The sequence below is a fragment of the Mandrillus leucophaeus genome, unplaced genomic scaffold (assembly GCF_000951045.1).
Source record: "Mandrillus leucophaeus isolate KB7577 unplaced genomic scaffold, Mleu.le_1.0 Scaffold417, whole genome shotgun sequence".
Lineage (NCBI taxonomy): Eukaryota > Metazoa > Chordata > Mammalia > Primates > Cercopithecidae > Mandrillus > Mandrillus leucophaeus.
This window is the reverse complement of record NW_012104443.1, coordinates 934519-956364: the sequence shown is the minus strand read 5'-3', so window position 1 is coordinate 956364 and position 21846 is coordinate 934519. Positions and strand designations below refer to the sequence as shown.

At 35.2% G+C, this 21846-nt stretch overlaps 1 protein-coding gene across 2 annotated transcripts in view; it reads left to right on the top strand.

Annotated features, from left to right (window-relative positions):
• Nucleotides 1-20284, top strand: part of DPH6 (diphthamine biosynthesis 6) — a 185172-nt gene extending 164888 nt beyond the window's left edge. Inside the window, exons 7-9 of one of the 2 annotated variants that reach the window (XM_011992698.1) lie at nt 9376-9470; nt 17685-17772; nt 19079-20284. In XM_011992698.1, coding sequence (XP_011848088.1) covers nt 9376-9470; nt 17685-17772; nt 19079-19132 — 237 coding nt within the window. In that variant the 3' untranslated portion in view covers nt 19133-20284. The remainder of the gene's footprint in view (nt 1-9375; nt 9471-17684; nt 17773-19078) is intronic. The other variant, XM_011992699.1, reaches the window with a different exon arrangement.
• The last annotated feature ends 1562 nt before the right edge of the window (nt 20285-21846 follow it).

Below are 21846 nucleotides of genomic sequence, written 5' to 3'. Positions count from 1 at the left end.
ACCAACCAAATATTTTATATATATATATATAAAATTTGATTCCATCTATTTTTATTTTATACCTCTGTCCTTAACTATGTCTCATTTCTCCCAGGCCAGTTCCTCTGTTTATCTGCTGCAGGGAATAAACTTCTAGCATTCTGCCAGGGTAGAAGAGAAGCAGTAACCTAGAGAGGGACCTAAGAATCTGACTGCTTGTTAATTAGTGCCCTTTTTCTTTCCTTCTCACTTCCAGAGGTACCTGGTGTCACTAGCTCCTTACCCTTTTGATTATTCTAGTGTGTAAATCAGATTGGTCCTCAGCATTCCCCATTGTTGGCCACAGGCTCAGTGTTCTTGGTTCTGATAAACTGGTTAATGCTGTCACCTCCTCTCCTGTGTTCTCCATCTCTGTGGGTTTATGCCATTTTATGAAATATTTTCCAGTAACATTTTAAAAGGGAGTGAGAGTAGATGCATAGATTCAATCTACCATCTTTACCAATAGCAGTTATTCTTTGAGATTTCTTATGATCATCTAAGTCATGTGCTAGATGGAAGAACAAAATTATATTTATATTTTTAAAAATTGTGAGTATGTAGGTTTAGTTGCTTTTTCTAAGCCAACTCTTAAAAAATCGGGAAATCTGGCCTCCAGCCTTGTGTCAAAGATAAACAGAAATGTATTGACTATACTTAAGAAGCATACCACTCTGCTGGGTGCTGCAAGAGCTAAACCTGGATAAATGCAACTTAGATTTCAAGCTTAAAGCTTGTTAGGGCATGTATTCATTTTTAACTCAAGAAAGGCACATATTTTAAAATACAGACTTCCTTTCGTAAATGATTCCCCACCTCATAAAAGATTAGATCCAGTTATTGTTCATTCACACATTTTCTCCTCACTCTTCTGTAGAAGTTAACTGGTCTTCCTTATAGGCTGGACAAAAGCACAGTTTGCAATCCCCAGCCACCTATTACTTAAAAACAAAAGGGAAAGCAAAGTTCACAAAAATTGACTTGATGTTGTGGATGAGAAAGACAGAATTTTAAGACTTGTTCCCTGCAGTGGTGACTTTATGGGAAAAAATGCCTTTAACTGACCTTGGAAGTCTAACGGGTTTAGAACATCTTTGAAAGAAGATTTTGAATTTTGAACGTAACCAAGTTGGAAGGATATATAGAACTTTATGATTGAGACATCCAATGGCTATTATAAATAAAAATTATAAGGGGTATTAAAATGTACTTTAAGAGAGTAAAAATCATGTATCACAGAATTTCAAGGAAAAATGTTACATGTTGTGAGTGAATTCAGAGTAACTTCAGAGATAAATTGATAGCCCTGATGAGCTTGAAGGATAGGTAGGATTTTTGACTGGGTTGGGTTGTTTTAGGTTAGAGAACAGTTTGTACCAACACATGAGGAAGGAGAAACACAATGTATTTTCAGAAGTTAGTCTCATTTATTTGGAATACACTTTGAGTATTGAAGGGCAAATGGGCCTACGACTTATTTGACATTAAAGCCCAAGACTAACTAACTCTGATTCCCCTTCTGTTAGGTTAAATAGGGCTCGGTTAGTTTCTGCTAGATTGGAGATAAATCGTATTTTGGCTAGAGGTCATGATGGTAGGAACAGCCAGAGGAATTCTTGCGTTGTAATAAGTATATATAAATTGATAAAGCTGACAAAGGAATTTGAACCCATATCGTGAGAGATTTTGAATACTGGAGGAGGATGTAAACAATGAGGAGTAACTGAAGGTTTTAAAGGAAGACAGAGGGATTCTCAAAGGTGTATTTTAAGTAGTGTAACTGACAGTGGTGTCTATTGATTGTAGTATTTAACAAAAAGAGGTGCATGTCCTCGGCAGTTAGTGGCTATTCCAATATGAGCCTCACATTTTTCTGAATGCATGTTGTAGATGAGCTGTTAGTTGATAATGTCATGTGGTACTGATAGAATTGAATAAATGTGTAAGAACTTCTATACCGAGTTCTATGCTAGCTGCTACATGTAAGGACTTCTGTGTCTAGTTCTATGCTAACTGCTATAAGAACTACAAAATAAATCAAAGACTTGGCATTTTCCATGGAATGTAGAGTATAGAAAGTGAGGGAGGGAAATCCCTAATAAATTTAACTAGGTAGAGTCACTTGAGAGTTAAAAGATGGAAGACGCCCACATGACCTGGAATAACTGATGAAAGGGTTAGGACTGGTTTGAAAGATGAGTGAAATCTACATGAGTGGTGGCAACAAAGTAAATCAATATGAATGAAGACTCTTTGGCAAGAAGGCATTCAAGAACAGCAAAGAAATTTGGTCAAAATGAAACTAAGAGCTGGTGATCTTAGTAAGAATAGGTTAGGTGGGAATGTAAGGCCCATTTGTGAAAAGCCTTGAGAGATGGGCCAAGTGATTTGGGGTAAGAAATAAATTTTAGAAGTCTCTCCAACTGAGATTTATATTATTGAAGGAAATCTCAGGAGATTTAATCTGGCAGCAGTATTCATGGATTAGGAGTAGAAGATGGAAATGAAAAGGAGTGTAAGATGCTGTTATGGGAAACAGGTGTGAGGGCTCGTAGTATGTAACCACTGACAGTAGGAATGGAGAGATGGAACAAAGCTGAAAGGAAGATTTTTATGGAAGATTGAAAAAGAAATTAGCATCAAATTCCCTGGAGCTAGAAAAGAAAGAATTGAAGATTAGTCCACACATAATGATTGGGAAAACTGGAAGCATTTATTTGCTTCCAGTTTATATGCAGAGGAGAACAGGGTTGAGAAAGAACATGATAAGCTTGATCTTACACATATTTAATTTTAAATTATATAAACCAAAGGCATATGTTTTTTAACCTATGAGATTGCAGCACAATTGACATGTTCAGGCTAAAGACTAAGGTTTGTTATCTATCAGGAGATTATGAAGAGTCAAACATGACTTTAAATTCTGGTTTTGTTTGGTTCTAAGCTGATAACTTTTGCAAATCAAACTAGTTTTTACCTCTGGAAAAGAGTAAAAAATGAAATTAGCAGCCCCTTTATTGAGTGTATGTTATGTGCTGGATGGCACTTTCGTTATTCCATTCATGGGATTTTATTCCTGAAAACAATGAGGTAGGTACTATTGTCATCTCCATTTTACAGATCACAAGTTCAAGCCTCAGAGAAAGCACTTACGTAACCTAAGATCATGTAGCTAGAAAGTGACAGCCAGGATTTGAATGAATGAAGAACTGTCTGTCTCCAAAGCCAGTGCTTTTAACCGATTATGCAATGCTGCTTTCACTGTGCCTCACTACAACATGCACTTTGCCCACTCTTAGAATTAAGTTGTGTTTTTATTAAGTGCTTACTAAGTGCTGTACATTGTGCTAAGTGCTTTTTATGCATTAATTTGTTTAATCATCTATGAGATCGGTACTATTATTTATGACGACGAATCACTAATGGGGTGAGTATTTCCATTGCCCAGCTGGGAAGTAGCAAAACTGGAATTTATGGTTAAGTTTATCTGATTTCAAGCCTGTGCTCTTTTTTTATTTTTTAAAGTCATTTTGAGTATTAAATAAGATGATAATATCATTATCTTAACTTTAAGGCATAAACCAAATAGTCTTTAATTAGTAGTGATAATATTAGCAGCAGCAGAATAGCATAAAGGTGATGGTTGAAGCCATGGAGTGCATGGTGCTGTTATAGGGAACGCATTAAGAGAGAAGAACATATTCTAGAGCAAACAGTGATGGATATTTATAACTTAGGAACAGCAGGAGGGAAATGAGTCAGAGAGGCATAACAATAACTTAGAAAATATAGTCATGTGGAAGCCTGAGGAAGATAATCGAAAAGATTTGAGACATAAGTGGTATTATATGCCACATAGATTGGAAAAGGATAAGGCCATTGGACTCTCCGAGAAAACTACTACTCATACTGAGTTCTCTATGTCAGTAAACAGAACTACCATCTATCCACTTTCCAAATGCAGAAAGCTGGGAATTTTCCTAAATTTCTTTTTTAACTTTCCTCAATCCTCCTTTCAATTAATCGTTAATTTTAATGGAGTTCAGGACACACTACCCCAAAATATGCCACCTTGACATTCGAGAAAACAGCAGAAGCAGGAAGATCACTTCCTGACCTCCTTCCATTCATTTTGTGGCCCTGAAGTGGGCCATAAAAGAATCCTTTGACTTTTCCCTAAAGTCTTAAGACCTTCATTCCAGAGCCATCCTCTCTACGCCCAGAGGAAAGGAATGTCACACAGGGATACAGAAAAAAATCGGAACAAATTGACCTTGCTGAGTTCCACCCCAGTTTATTACCATGAGATCATTTCCTGTTTCTTTGGATCTTCATTCCATTATGAAGTCTTCCCATGTCACATAAAACTTATTAGATAAATTTGTATGCTTTTCTGCTTTTCTCTTCTAATTCATCTTTTGTCATAAAGTCCTCAACCATGAACGTTGTGATGGAAGAGGAAGAGATATTACATTTACTCTCCTACAGTTTCAGCCTCCGAAGAAAATCTCTCAAAATATCTACTCTCTCCTCTCCATCCCCACTGCTACTTGCCAGCTTGGGAAACCTTCACCTCCTGCTTAGGTTCCTCCAGCAACTGCTCAGTTCTTTTTGCTTCTAGACTTACATCTGGGCCCATTCTCCATCATTCATCCAAAATGATGTTTCTAAAATACAGATGCAGTAAGGTCAGTTTTTTGCTTAAAACCTCTCCAAGGGTTATCTCTGACCTTAGGATAATGACTTAGCGTGGCTTATGAAGCCATGTAAGACCTGTCCTCTGTCTAGCCTTTCAGCCTTGTCTCACTGCCATTACTCATCCAGTTATGCTCAGCTATGCCAAACTCAAATTTCTAGTACCTACCATGTGCTCTGGGATTTAACATGTACAGTTTCTTCTGGAATATTCGTTCCTTCTCTCTTGCCTTCTCTATTCCCCCTTCCATCTTTCAGGGTTAACTTAATCCTTTAGAACTCAGCTTAAGTTTTGTTTACTTTGAGAAGCCTTTTAAGTTCCTTTTAGTTAGGTACCCTGCTTTATACTGCCACAGCATTTCATGCACCTGCCAAAATAATCACTACCCTATATTGTAATTGCTCATTTAACTTTCTGTCTGTACAAGACAATAAGCTATTTTATGCAAGATACATGGCTGCTCCCATTTTTATCCCTAGTACCTAAAACACTACTAAAGCTGTAGTAGATATTCAAGAAATACATCCTTAATAAGTGTTATGAATGAATTATCTTCTGTGTTGAGAATACCATTTATAAAATGAAATTGTGATTTTTGTAAACCTCATTGTTTCCTCTCGGTGAGGGTGGAGGTAAGAAGTATGAGTTTGGCTTCTTTTTTTCCATTTTAAAATGACTAACAGATAAATGAGACTGATTTAAAAGAAGAAAAAGTTTGATTTAATAAATTCAACAGTTGTGATTATTACAATGTAGGGGAAATCATGATACTCTTAGCCATTCAGTTAATAATCAGCAGTATTCCATTGAAAGTATTATGAATACGAATATTTATCTATATAAATAAGTGTGCCAGAAAAAAAATAGATTCATGTAAGTAATTTCTTTTTAATTTACTTGGAATTCATTTTTAAAATGCTGAGACTTCAAGGCATTCTTACAAACCATGAAATCACCCAAGTTAGCCACATCTGTTCAAATGTTTTCAAAGCTTACCCTAACATTAGATGGCAACCCAATTTTCACCTTCTCTGAAAGAGAACACAGCACAATTTAGATATATGTGAAACAATAAACACACTTTTATACAAATGAAAATTATTAAATAAGTTTTTAAAGAAATCGTATTGCCTTTTTTTTTTATTATTATTATACTTTAAGTTCTGGAATACATGTGCAGAATGTGCAGGTTTGTTACATAGGTATACACGTGCCATGGTGGTTTGCTGCAACCATCAACCCGTTATCTACATTAGGTATTTCTCCTAATGCTATCCCTCCCCTAGACCCCGACCCCCCAACAGGCCCTGGTGTGTGATGTTGCCCTCCCTGTATCCATGTGTTCTCATCTCACTTATGAGTGAGAAGATGTAGTGTTTGGTTTTCTGTTCCTGTGTTAGTTTACTGAGAATGATGGTTTCCAACTTCATCCACATCCCTGCAAAGGCCATGAACTCATCCTTTTTTTATGGCTGCATATGACTCCATGGTATATATGTGCCACATTTTCTTTATCCAGTCTATTATTGATGGGCATTTGGGTTGGTTCCAAGTCTTTGCTATTGTGAACGTGCTGCAGTAAACATACGTATGCATGTGTCTTTATAGTAGAATGATTTATAATCCTTTGGGTATATACCCAGTAATGGGATTGCCGGGTCAAGTGGTATTTCTAGTTCTAGATCTTTAAGGAATCGCCACACTGTCTTCCACAATGGTTGAACTAATTTATACTCCCACCAACAGTGTAAAAGCATTCCTAATTCTCTACATCCTCTCCAGCATCTGTTGTTTCCTGACTTTTTCATGATCGCCAATCTAACTGATGTGAGATGGTATCTCATTGTGGTTTTGATTGGCATTTCTCTAATGACCAATGATGAGCTTTTTTTCATATGTTTCTTGGCCACATAAATGTCTTCTTTTGAGAAGTGTCTGTTCATATTCTTCACCTTTTTGGTGGGGTTGTTTTTTTCTTGTAAATTTGTTTAAGTTCCTTGTAGATTCTGGATATTGCCCTTTGTCAGATGGGTAGATTGCAAAAATTTTCTCCCATTCTGTAGGTTGCCTGGTCACTCTGATGATAGTTTCTTTTGCTATGCAGAAGCGCTCTAGTTTAATTAGATCCCATTTGTAGATGTTCCTTCTGTTCATCCCTGCAGGTATAGGGGTGGTAACAGCTATGCCGGTGGTTCTCAATGAGGGGTGATTTTTTATTTTTATTTTTATTTTTTTGAGACGGAGTTTCACTCTTGACCCTCAGGCTGGAGTGCAATGGTGTGATCTCGGCTCACTGCAACCTCCGCCTCCTAAGTTCAAGTGATTCTCCAGCCTCAGCCTCCTGAGTAGCTGGGATTTTTTTTTTTCCACCAATGACACCTGGCAATGTCTGCAGACATCTTTGATTGTCATGACTTTGAAGGCTATTAGCATCTAATTCCTGGCCTCGGCCTTAAAGTTCTCTCTATACTTTTCTTAATGAACTTATCAAATGTCATAGCTTTAAATACATCCATATAACAATAACTTAAAGAATAGATGGCATGAAAACTATGTATTTTTCAATGTAGTTTGTTATTTTATGTACTTAAATTATGAAATGAATCATGAAAATTCATTGAGAAATTAAACTTTTCAAAAATCTGTTAGTGACTTAGTATTTTTCATTACAATGATACTGATAGAGAAACTTATCAAAGAGAATGGCAAAAATTGCATTTGGAATGATTAAGTGCTAGGATACAATAATCCAAATTTTGAGTCGAAGCCAGAGACAGACCTGAGATAGATTAGGAATAAAGTTGCTGTTTTCTATGAACAGTGTAAATATTAGTAACACTAACTTTTAGAAAGGTAAATAGAAAGGTTGTACACCATAAATAAGTCTCTGGAATGTGCTCATCTGGATGCTTCACGTACCTAAACTGACCTTTCTGTCGCATGCATACATCATGCTTTTGTGCTGCAAAGATTCTGCTTTTTCATAAGGTGCTGTGTCTTAGCAGATTCATTAAAGAAAGTGGCTGGCATAGGCTTTACTTCTTGAGGAGGTTCTCTCAAGACATCAAAGGGCCTTCGAGCTGGCTAAAAGTAATCCAACAAAGATGAATTTTTCTCTGAGTACTTATGTCTGTTAGAGCTTGAAGCTAGTGGAGTTTAGAGAGGCCACAAAAGATATTGTAAGGATTTCATCATACTATTTCTTGGTTCTTCAGCCATAGAAACCACTGGGTTCTTTATCCCAATTTCTTGACTTGGAACCTATGTGTCAATACTAGTGAATCAGTAATGGAAAGGGAGAAGAGATTGTGCATTTTCATTTTTAGAGGCAACGTCACTGTTGCATCATTAGTGTGTTATGTTAAAATATAGAGTACAGTATATTTGGTAAGCTTCAAGAGACGAAGGAGATTGTCTCATTATCTTGTTTACTTTTGCGGCTTCATCATCTAGCAAGGCCTGGCTAATAATTATTGTTCAAAAAGTGTTTGTTGAAGAACTGACTGAACAAATGAATGTGATAGAAATATTTTATGTGAATTGAAAATATCACTGGGTACATCCAGATTTTAATAAGTCACCTCTGGGATATATGAGTATTTTATAATGGTAATATTTTGGTTTAACATAGCAGCTTACATTATTTTACTAGGGACTAAGAGAACCACTTCTATGGGATAATAACTATACTAAATTTAGTTTTAAAACTCTAGTTATTCCTTGGTGGTGGATTACAGAAATTATGTAGAACTTCAGTAAAACATTTTCTAATGAAAGAATGCTAATAAATGATAAGGTATACTCCCCACATAAAGAGAGTGGTCATAAGTCATTAAGATGCGACTAGAAGGTTCGTTTGGTGGAAAGTTGTTAGAAAGGGTCATTAGCACAGAGTAGAAAGGAGAGTGCTTCCCAGCACTGATGCCAGACGTATGCCAAACAGATAGGAGATTTTTTTACTCTCAATATCAAGACTATTTAAATAGTATGGCTTGTATTTAATGCAAGTCATAGGTTTTTTTGTTTTGCTGCTTGGTTTCTTTTGTTTGTTTGTTTGTTTTAATTTCAGGTTTGATTAGACAAATTTGTAAGTTACTCGACCTTTCTTGGAGTTGGACCTTCTTAAGGCTTGTCTGCAGCTTTGGAATTTTACTAGTTCTCAGTGCCCTTGGAACTTTCCTAATAATAACTGCAAGCATAATAAACCTATATGTGACTTCTTTTTGTTCATGGGCCTAAGGAAAAGCCTTATATTGCTTCTTCTGTATTCTTGAGAAATTCTCTAAACACAACTTTTTTATTCCTTCCACTTAAAGGCAAAGAGTTGGGGGAGGCCAATTTAGCTGCATACATTTTTGTTTACTACTTTATGACTGAATCTAGCTTTGAATCTAAAGCTAGTGTCATTCCCCAAATTTACAATAATCTTAATGTTATTTTTTTGTAAGGGTTTTGGCATTCTTAGAGATCCTATGCCTTATGATAACATTTTTGAAATGACTTTAAACATGTTTTAAGCAGAAATGTAATTCGTTTTCCTTACCTTGCAAACTATTTTGGAATTAAAGTTTTTTGTATGGATTTTTTAGGACCAAATAAGATAGCATTTATGCTGTCTAATTTCAAACTTCTTTCTTGTTTTTTGTGTTTTCCTTTTTCAGCTTTCTAAGAAGTATGGAGTACATGTTTGTGGAGAAGGTGGAGAGTATGAAACTTTCACTTTGGATTGCCCTTTATTTAAGAAGAAAATAATTGTGTAAGATATCATTTCAGCATTTTCTTTTTTTTCCCATAAATTTAAGTGATGGAAGCAACTTAACATTAAGCTTGAGGCAACTTTTGTTGGGAAAAATAGAACATGTCCTCTAAGTTCACAAACACTCAATTTGTTTAATACCAGTGAAGTCGTCTGAAAACCTAAATCAATACCTGACAAGACGAGGCCTTCATAGAAGACTATAAACTTTTTAGACATTGCACTTTCGTTTACTTGCTGATTATGGCCTGCAGTAAAACTGGTACCTACACACTGACACTTTTATCCTTTCATGAAGTGTGAATTGCCTGTATTATTTATCTTTCATTACAGCTACATTTGATAAACTGCCACATCAGTAACCTGTGGGTTCCATTAACTCCATCCTCTTTTTTCTTTTTCCTGGCTTTAACAACTTAGAATGGTAATGCTAAACGTTTCTCTTCAGTTATTTGGGGTTATTTTTACAAATAAACTTTGTTTTTAAATGAATTTAGTTGATGGTGAGTAGTATGATTTGTTTGCCATAAATTGTTAAAGTTAGTGTAGTGAAAAACAGAAACTTTCTTCAGTTTGTTACCTTATTATCCATGCTCTAATTTATGTTGCTCTTTTTATATGCTAAGAGAACACTTTATCTGCTTTTCTTAAGCCTGTATGCATCGTGGAAAAGACTGTCAGAGTTAGGCTTGATTGAATGGAAGGCTTCAATATTTCTAACACTAAGACTTCACCTCTTTGTACATATTAATAATGACGGAAGGCGTGATCTAAGAAAAGACAACAACTCTAGGTGGATTTTCTTAAAAAATGCATTTATTTTGTATAATATGACAAGACATTTTCATTACCATATGCAGTATTCATGCATTCTTGCTTCTTTCATATTATTCTAATTTCTTTTCCATTAATAATCACCATAATCATTATTTGTTTGACAAATACTCATCAAATACCTATTACCTCCAAAGTGTGTTTTCCTGGGCACCACTGATGTTGAAATAGTTTCTGCCTTCAAAGCGGTGGAAAAAGACATCTGTGTGTAATTATAATACAAGATGGTAAAAAATAAGTCATAAGTTTATTCATGGGAGAGCACATATTTTTTTTGCCCTTGATGATCACAAAACAATTAATGAATCAACTATTGATAAGTTATTACTTCTGTGAAATAATACTGTTATATTATTCAAGAAAAACATTTGCATGCTAGGGTGAAATTGTAGTAGAAACTTTGGGATATATTTACTTATTAATATGGGACTAACCAAATTAGAAAAAAAAAAAAAGCACAGCAATAAGAGGAAAACATGCCAAAGAATAATACTTTCTCCATTTGCCAGACAAATTGAGGCCCCAGAGCACCTGGAAGTCTTTATGGGCAACGTGGAATTACAAGACATGTACTGCTTTACTCTACATAACCAGAAGATCTGTTTATCATAGTACTTTAGACCTAGAATATGAATCCTTTTCAACCTCCTCATTTTGTAGACAAGGAAACCTAAGCCTGATAGAGACAGTGGCATGAAGGGAATTACTCATGCTGTTAAAGAGAAGTTGTCAGGGAAGGTGGTTAGAACCCTCTAGTGCTAAAATGAACTGTTCACTGCAAAGCGTGAGTAGAACTCCGCAAGTTGCTGCCCTGCTCTGTAGGAGTTCTTCCTGTAACCGAGGAGATGGACAGGCAAATCGACAATAAGTGATAGGTGCTACCATGCAGGTGTGTACCTTGTAAACACAAAGGAGACCCTGTCTTTTCATTCTTACTCATTTGTGAGTTAATCACCAATCTCATTCTGATACTTACGCATGTTCTTTGCTTATTTTTTTCTTCATAAGCTATGCCTCACTTCAGCTTCATACTTTTCTTTTGTGATACCTTTTCTCTAGATTGCCTTCTCATTTCTTATCACTTTGCTAAATCTTTTCATTTTTATATGCTTTGGCTGCCATTGCCTCCAGTGCTTGTTCCCATACTTGTCAGAGCATACGTTAGGCTATGTGCTAAATATTGTTGGACTAATTTGTAATTTGTTGTTGTTTATTTTTGTTTATATATGCTGTTTTACGTACTTATATATATTCCTTTCTTAGGTTATAACTTGAAGTTATAGGTTGGGAAATATCCTCAATGGGCAGAAAAACAATATCACTTAATGTAAACAAAATCTCCCCTCCTCTTTAAAATTGAAATGTCCTAAGCATACCTGCCTGATATACAATAAATGCAAAGATGTGAGTGAACATGTTTTGTGCATTCTAAAACTGTATGTGAATGAAAGTTATACTATTTAGATACAATCTTCCATATGATACAAATAAAAGATGAGCTTGGTTCCTATAACTGTGTTTTAACAATTGAGTATTAATAATTTTGGATCCAGTCATTTAGAATTCATTTTGGGGACAAATTTAATAACTTTTGTTACATTTGATGCAATAGTGGTCTGCCACAATTAGCATGCAACTAATCATTTATTAGGAATCCCATTTCAAACATCTGATTCAAATGACATTTTATTTTTTATAAAAAAAGACTACCTCTAAGGTGAGAAAAAATAAATTTTTGCATGCAGATTTCTTTGATTATTATTAGATATCTTTTTTTGGTGAGGAGGGGCCAGGTGGGCCAATGCGATCATGAGGATCCTTAGAAGAAAGAGGCAGGAGGGTCTGAGTCAGAGAAGGGGATGTAACAACAAAAGTAGAATAGAGAGACGTGGAGCCATGAGCCAAGAAATGTGGGAAGCTTGTAAAAGCTAGAAAAAGCAAGGAACAGATTCTCCTTCAAAGTCCCAAGAGAGTATGCAGTTGTACCAACACCTCAGGGTTTTGTTTGTTTGTTTTTAAATTATACTTTTAAGTTCTGGGGTACATGTGCAGAACGTGCAGGTTTGTTACCATAGGTATACACATGCCGTGGTGGTTTGCTGCACCCATCAACCCATCACCTACATTAGGTATTTCTCCTAATGTTATCCTTCCCCTAGCCTCCCACCCCCAACAGGCGCCGGTGTGTGATGTTCCCCTCCCTGTGTCCATGTGTTCTCATTGTTCAACTCCCACTTATGAGTGAGAACATGCAGTGTTTGGTTTTCTGTTTTTGTGATAGTTTGCTGAGAATGATGGCTTCCAGCTTCATCCACGTCCCTGAAAGGACATGAACTCATCCTTCTTTCTGGCTGCATGGTATTCCATGGTGTATATGTGCCGCATTTTCTTTATCCAGTCTGTTGTTCATGGACATTTGGGTTGGTTCCAAGTCTTTGCTATTGTGAATAGTGCCGCAGTAAACATACGTGTGCATGTGTCTTTATAGTAGAATGATTTATAATCATTTGGGTATATACCTAGTAATGAGATTGCTGGGTCAAATCGTATTTCTAGTTCTAGATCCTTGAGGAATGGCCACACTGTCTTCCACAATGGTTGGACTAATTTATACTCCCACCAACAGTGTAAAAGTGTTCCTATTTCTCCACATCCTCTCCAACATCTGTTGTTTTCCGACTTTTCAGTGATTGCCAGTCTTAACTGGCGTGAGATGGTATCTCATTGTGGTTTTGATTGGCATTTCTCACCAGTGATGATGAGCATTTTTTCATATGTCTGTTGACTGCATAGACGTCTTCTTTTGAGAAGTGTCTGTTTATATCCTTTGCCCACTTTTTGATGGAGTTGTTTTTTTCTTGTGAATTTGTTTAAGTTCTTTGTAGATTCCACGATTGAAACTGTTTTCTATAATAAAGTAATTTAGAGACATCAATTTGGTTCTATAAGTTTATTATGCCAGGTTCAGTGGCTCACGCTTGTAATCACAACCCTTTGGGCAGGGCAAGAAGATCACTTGAGGCCAGGAGTTTGAGGCTGCAATCGTCTATAATTGCACCACAGAACTCCAACCTGGGCAACATTGCAAGACCCTGTCTCTAAAAAAAAAAATACGGTGTGAATAACAATAATAAAAAATAATAAATAAATTGAAGTTTATTATGAGATACTTTTTGCCCAAATTCCAATTAACATTTTAAAATGTTTTTAGGAAAGACTAGTATAACAGCCTTTGTCTGGAAATAATTTTTTATATTTTTACCTAGAACAATTTACAAGTCACTTTTTGTGTCCATTGATATATGAAGTCATTCACCTCTAGATACAAATTATGAGATGAGAAAATGAGCTTTTTCCCTGAGAAGCCCTCCTGAGAAGAATTATAGCCTAACTTTTAAGAGAAAAGGATAATTGTAGGTCCTCAAATTAGAAACCTGCTCTCTTATTACTTAGTTTACATATATATGTATATTAATAACTAAAGTCTTAAGGTTCTGTTAATGAAAGTAATCATTTTCTTCTCTTGGTTTGTGTATATGTTTTTATGTCAGTATTTGAGACAATTCTATAGTTCTGTTTTATTCATCAATATCACTGTATTACTGCTGCAAAGTTGCCACATAAATGGGATGGATAGATGATGGATGGATGGATGGATAGATGATGGATGGATGGATGGATGGAAGAATAAGAATGAAAAAAGAAGAAAGGAAGAACCAAATCCTATGGTTAAAACACTTTATCCTCATTTTCATCTCCATCTACTCGTGTTTTCTGCCCCTCAAGGCGTAACTCAGTACAGAACACAGTAATGCAGTGTTTCAAAATGAGGATAAAGCAAGTACTTTATCTTATTTGCTTTCTTACACTGATTCTGTGTCATCTGAGAATTTATTTACATTTATGAGCTGTTTTCCTTATATTTAAATTTTCAGTCCTACTAATCTTTATTTTTATTATGGTAGAGATATCATATAGTGTTATTGGTGTATATATATATATATGTGCATACATGAATATGTTTATATATGCAGTATGCATGTATGAGAAAGTGTGTACAGTCATGAGACACTTAACAATGTGGAAACATTCTGATAAATGCATTGTTAGGCAATTTTGTCATTTCACAAGCACCAGAGTGTACTTACACAAATATAGATGGTATAGCCTACTACACACCTAGGCTATATGCTCCTAGACTACAAACCTGGACACCATATTACTGTACTGGAGACTGAATAACTGTAACACAGTGGTAAATATTTGTATATTTAAATGTATCTAAGCATAGAAAAGGTATAGTAAAAATATCATATGAAAACATTTTTAAATGGTACAGCTGTCTGTATAGGGCAGTTAACATGAATGGAGCTTACAGGACTGGAAGTTGCTCTGGGTAAGTCAGTGAGTGAGTGGTGAGTGACTGTGAAGACCTAGGACATTACTGTACACTACTGTAGACTTGAAAAGCACTGTACACTTAGGCTACACTAAATTCCTTTTAAAAATAAAATTGTACTACAACATTATGACAGCTATGATGTCACTAGGTGATAGGAATTTTTCCGCTCCATTATAATCTTATGGCACCACTGTAATACCCAGTCGGCCTTTAACCAAAAATAGCATTATGTGGTGCATGACTATATTCACATGAAGATAGATAATTGAAAAATCATCGTGAGTTTCTGATAGTTTCACTAATTAGTGTGCAATTGTGAGGATAGTTAACAAAGTTTAACTGTACGTTCATTTATTCAACAAATATCTAATGAATATTAGACAGTGTACTTTATACAGAGCTCCGGGTGGGGTAGAACAGGATCAGGCAGACAAAGATGAACAAAACTGGTTCCTCTCTCAGAAGAAGGGCACACACACACGTAATTATAATGTAGTGGATATGTTATGAAAGGGCTATAAATGGGATACTAAGCACATAAAGGAGAAAACTAGCAGTGTCTGAGGATGTCAGGGAAGGCTTCATGGAAATAACATTTGAGATGTCTGAGGATAAGTGTGAGTCTGTCGGGGATATCTGTATACGTTTTAGTGAATACAGAAACCATATGTTTGAGCAAGAGAGGTAAACAGTGGTTCAGTCCCAGCCTAGCATAGTTGTCCTTTGAGAGGAGAGGTGGGGACAAAGACCATGGCCGAGTCTCAAGAGGGAATACCATTTTTTTTGTTTTTGAGGTGAGAGGCAGGGCCCGACCCCACACCTCAGGAGGCTAGTATCAAGGAAGAGAGGCCCAAGTCAAACCCAGCTGCCCATTTAATGTTGTTAAGTATGGGTGAGCCTAGTGTAGTGATGAAAGAGAACATGGGCCTGCTCTTGGCTGTGGAAAAGACCTACCTATATGACAAGTGGTAACTGCTGCACTGACTAATGGAGAAAGGAAAGGAGGACAGCCAGCTGGGAAGCATTTTTGCTGTGGCACAATTGTCTTAGTTTTCTGGATTAATCTGAGGATATTCTGACAGATTCTGCTTTCAGGATTCAGAGAAATCCACGAAGCAAAGACCAGAGTTCCTTGAAGTTTGAGTATCATTGAGAGCAATTGTGAGTGGTATTATTCTGCTTGAAACTAAAAGCTGTTCATTTGAAATCTAGTCTCTCCTGGTTGACTCTTGCTTTGTATAAGTGAATGAAATGATGTTAGTCAATTAGAGATTATGAATTTAATAGAATTTATAAAAACCACAGTCGTCTTCATTTAGTGCTCAGAATGTCATATATTCTCTCTGGATAATAATCCTGCTTCAGATCATTTGCTATTTGCTGTCATCCCTCTGTTTCTAGTGGGGATAACTGACGTGAGAAGGGAGGACCTAAAACCCTTTCTACTGAGATAGTATTAGTTCAGATTAATTATAGTTTTGGCACACCCCATCGTCAAGAATATCAAAACCAAGCTGCCTGAATTAGACATAGTTAAGGCTCAGGGTCAATGTCCAAGGCTAAGGTCTGGAACAGATATATTGGCATTTAATTTAAGAGTAAGATTGTATAATAGGAATTGAGGTTTGATTCAAGAGCCAAGATAGGACCAGAGCAGGCAACTGTGGAGGAAATGGAAAAATGGTAAGACTAGGGCTAACAAACCAAGTTGGGGTCAAGCCAGAGGGGCAGGTGGTAGCAAGCAGGAGGGCCTTGTCTGTACTTCCTCTTTGTGCTGCTCCTCCTCATCATACCTGGAGGCATCTTTGGTTGATGTAGACTGTGAAGGCAAATTATATGTTTCCATCAGGATGCTGAATCTTTAATGATTCTATGTCTGTTATAAGTTGCTTTCCTTTTAATGTCATGGAAACCTTTTTAATGTTATTTTTTCTAAGCAGTAGAAAGATACGTATTTGATACTAAAGGTTCATGACTGATAATTGGGGTTTCTTATCATCAAATGTACTTTTTTCTTCATCTTTCAAGTGGAAAGTAAACATTTTGCTTATGAAAGTTTAATAATTTGGATCCAAATATTTTGAGATTTCTTCTATTGCCACCAAGTAACTTTACATGACACAAGTCGATTCAAAAATATTTTTACATTAGCGACAAAAAGTCAATGTCAGGATTTATTTTGCTGTACTATAATGATCAAAAGGCTAACTATTAAAATAAACAACAGAAGTACTTCCCAAGGCATTAAAGTGATATGAGGAATTTCTATTTTTAAATTTTCAGTTGAAGTTCAAAACATTATTACTCTCAATAAATAATAAAAAATAATTAGCTATTAGAACTTTACACGTAATCTTAGTTATTCATATGTGCTTTACAGGGTATCTTTGATAAAAATCAAGTTAATTTGCATGTATCCATATGGTGCCAGCATGCAGTTCATACCATTTTACCTGAATGTGGTAATTACTATGTCAGACAATCAATTTTAATAGCAATGATACTGCAGTGTGAAGAGTTCATCTAGAGCTTAAAACCATCACCAGTACTGCTTTTGTGAAGGATAATTGAGACTTTGTGTGAAACATTGAATGAATTACCTCTTGAAAATGAAAAGAATAATGAAGATAAAGCACTAATGTTTAATGCTTAGCCTCTGCCAAGCAAATATGTGAAAATGAAATTGAACAGGAATTTAAGTCTTAAAATTGTTCAGAGAGCTTTGAGTGAACCTGAAAGTTGAACTCTTATGTTCTTATGAAGATAGAAAGCCTCATCGTTTTTTCTTAAAAGCTTAGTGTACTTGAACCTTTTCCCAGTGAAATATTGGATTATTAAAAATATTTATTAATCACTACATGTTGTATACCAATGGAAATAAATATATAACAAGAATGTTCAGTCTCTTCTAGTCAGTAGGAGTGATTTGTCACAATTTTTGTAGCAGATAAATGTATTATAAAATTCTTGTATTTCAGGGATTCGTCAGAAGTAGTCATGCATTCAGCTGATGCATTTGCACCTGTGGCCTATCTACGCTTCTTAGAATTGCACTTGGAGGACAAGGCAAGTAAATCTAAGACTCACAGTGATTTCGATAGAAAATTGAGATATACGCATTGGCTTTGCATATATAATTCTGTAACAACAGATGACAGGAAAAAGAAAATTGATTTTTATCATTAGTGTTTTTTTTTCCAGCTCCTCAGTCAATAACTAAGAATTTTACAAATGCTTATAGTTTTGAGAGTTATATATGATACAAAAGATATTACACTTATGAAAAGTTTGCAGGTCAGTTAAAAAGGGAATAGTATATACATTAAACAATGAGAGGACAATATAAAACCAAATATTAAATCATCTAGCAGGATCACATTTAAGTTACCGTACATAAGCATTAGGGTAAGGGTTTGAGGCTAAATTGGATCGTCATTATTCAAAGGTTAAGAGAGGAAAAGGAGAAATGAAACCTTTACAAAAATATCCAGGAAAAGAGAAGTACAAATGGAAGATGAAAGTGAAGCAAAATTACAATAAAGAGTTTTATTTTAAATATGCGATCAAGATAACAGTAAAATTTTAATTTAAAGATATCTTGTGGAATAAAGTTCTGGATTATATTCCTTGATTGAGAGGTCTGATCCTTCAGATGTTGCTTTATATTAATTACCATAAAAATGATAGCTGAAATTATGTGAAATGAGTGTAGTGACAGAAAAGGATTGGAAAATGTCTTATGTATAATTAGTGTTCTTTCCCCCAAGTCTTGAGGCACACCCACAGTTACATATTTTACATCATAGGAAATCTGAAGGAGTAAGAGGATTAACAAGAATTCGGCAAAAGTAGGAAAAGAATGGTAATGCCAAAAATCTCAAGATGAGAGGGTTTCTACAGGAGAGGATAATTGCTGGTGCCAGTTCTTCAGAAGAATGACAATGGGCAGGATTGAAAATAGGTTGTGGAATTGGGCTGGATGATGACTATTGGTGACCTTTTATCAAAAAGCTGGTAACCCCCACAAGAATAAAGTTACACTATCCAAATGTTTTTCAGGTTTACTTGAACCCCTAACTTGTAGTTTTCTGCTACTTTTGCTACCATGTACACATACACAAAGTCAAAAGCACTGAATTCATGTGTAGACACTCCAGCCATTCTATGTTCCACTCTACCCGAATAGCTCACTGTTCACCTTGTTGTTTTGATATTTCATTAGTCTTCGGTATGATACCTCAAAGAAGTAATACTGTTATCTGAAATAGGCTGCGAAGATAACAGTATTTTAGATAACAGTATTACATCATTGAAGTGTCATATTCACTGACACTGAATAAATATGGTGCATTTTCCTTCTTTTTTTTTTCAGGTGTCCTCAGTGCCTGACAACTACAGAACATCTAATTATATATATAATTTTTGAAAAGTGTTTCGGAACATTGTTCATTAAACCACCATTTCTGTACAAAAAAATTGCACAGTATTTTCTCAGTTACTATGACAGTTTTTTTTTTTTCTTACGACTCCTTTTTTTTAGAAAAACATACTTTCATTAGAAGAAGTTAATGGAACCATTTATTAATTGGGAAAATGTCAATGGCGTGTTCATTAATAGTGCCAACTTTTTTGGGGTTCACTCTCTCTTGTTAACACATCTTCCCTATGACCTTTTTTTCTTTTATTTCATCTATAAACCCCATTTCTGTAGCATTTCTTTTTTTATCACACTAGTTTCTTTCCCTCCTCTCTTTCTTGCTGCATTCCCTACCAATAATGTCATGATGGAGAGGCATTTGAAAATGATGAAAAGATAGTCACTTTATTTAGCCAGTCAAGCTTATTCTACTGGGTGTCGCCAAAGTGATTTATCATTTTTGTTTTAAATGTATTCATGATTGAAGGGTTTCAACATTATTGGACAATTATGAGGCATGTCCTTAACTCTTACAAGTTATTTTATAACTGATTTTTAAAATGCTGTTTTTCAGTATTGCCTATGTTGACCTTAGAAAACTTTTACTAAAAAATAAAATTTATGTTTTAGATTTTAAGTTCACAGCGAAAACAGAGCAGAAGATGCGGAGATTTCCCATATACCCTCTACCTCCACACATTCACAGCCTCCCCTACTGTCAATGTCCTACAATAGAGTGGTACATTTGTTACAGCTGATGAACCTACATTGACACGTTATTATCACCCAAAGTCCATAGTTTACATGAGGGTTCATTCTTGGTGTTGTACATAATATGGGTTTTGACAAATGTATGATGACATTTGTCAACCAGTGTAGTATTATACAGAATAATTTCACTGCCTTAAAAAGTCCTCTCTGTTTTACTTATTCATCCCTCCCTCTCCTTTAACCCTTAGCAACTGATCTTTTTACTGTGTACATAGTTTTGCTTTTACCAGAATGTTATGTAGTTGAAATCATACAGTATATAGCTTTTTAGATTGGCTTCTTTCATGTATTAAGATGCATTTAGGTTTCTCTATATCTTGTCATGTATATGTAGCTCTTTTTTTTTTTTTTTTTAGTGTAGAATAAAATTTTATTGTCTGGTTCTACCACCTTTCATTTGTCCATGCACCTACTGAAGAACATCTGAGTCGCTTCCATGTTTTGGCGATTATGAATAAAGCGACTATAAACATCCATGAACAGGTTTTTGTGTGAAGATAAGTTTTTAAGTTTTCAGGTGTGTAAATACTAAGGAGCACAATTACTGGATCATATGGTAAGATTATGTTTAGCTTTGTAAAAAACTGCCACACTGTTTTCCAAAGTAGTTGTACTATTTTGTATTCCCACCAACAATGAATAAGAGTTTCTGCTGTTCCACCTCCCAACCAGCATTGAGCATTGTAGGTATTTTGGACTTTTGCCATTCTGGTAGGTCTGAAGTGTTCTCTCGTTGTTGTTTTAGTTTGCAACTCCCTAAAGATATATAATGTTGAGCATCTTGTCATGTTTATTTGCCATCTGTGTATCTCCTTTGGTGAAGTGTCTCTTCAAATCTTTTGACTATTTTTAATTGGGGTTTTTTTCTTATTATTGAGTTTTAAGAGTTCTTCGTATATTTTGGATAACAGTTCTTTATCAAATATGTATTTGCAAATATGTTCTGCCATTCTATGTTGTGTGTCTTTTCATTCTCTTAGCAGTGTCTTTTACAAAGCACAAGTTTTTAATTTTAAGGAACTCCAGCTTATCAATTCTTTTTTTCTAGTATTACACTTTTAATATTATTATCTAAAAAATCATTGCAAAATCCAAAGTCATCTGGATTTTCTCCTAAATTTCCTTGTTGAAGTTTGATAGCTTTGTGCTTTACGTTTATGTTTGTGATACATTCTGAATTCATTTTTGTAAAGGACATAACGTCTATGTATAGATTCATTTTTTAAAACATAGTTATTCAATTGTTCCAGCACCATTTCTAGAAAAGACTATCTTTTCTCCTTTTTGCCTTGTTCTTTTGTATATTTGTGTGGTCTATTTCTGAGCTCTCTAGTCTGTTCTACTGATGGATTTGTCTCTTTTGCAAATACCACAGTCTTGATAACTGTAGCTTTGCAGTAAATATTCAAGTCAGATAGTGTTAATCTTCCAACTTTTTTCTTCTTCCATATTGTATTGACCATTCTGGATTTTTTATCTCTTCATAAAAACTTTACAATCGGTTTTTCCATATCCACAAAAAAAAAAAAACAACTTGCTTGGATTTTGACTGAAATTGAAGATCAATTTGGGAAGAATTGACCTCACGACAATATTGAGTCTTTATCCATGAACATGGAATATCACTTTGTTTAGTTCTTTGATTTCATTCATTGGAATTTTGTTTAGGCACCTTTTTTCTCTTCATTGTTACAGCTTAATATGTTACAGGTTGGCTCAATTAGGACTATTTGGAATTTTTCTAATTTTTTTTTTTCATATAACAGGCTTGAAGGTGGTATTCTTGGTGTGAATTCAGAGTTAGTTGATATGCCTATCTCTCAGTCACAGGGTCCAGGGCTAAACTTTCACAAGTCACTGGCTTTACTCCTAAACTAACCCACGTGGTAGAGAAGGAATTCTTTAGACAGAAAATGAAGTATGATTACCGAAAGAAAGATGAATAAATGCTG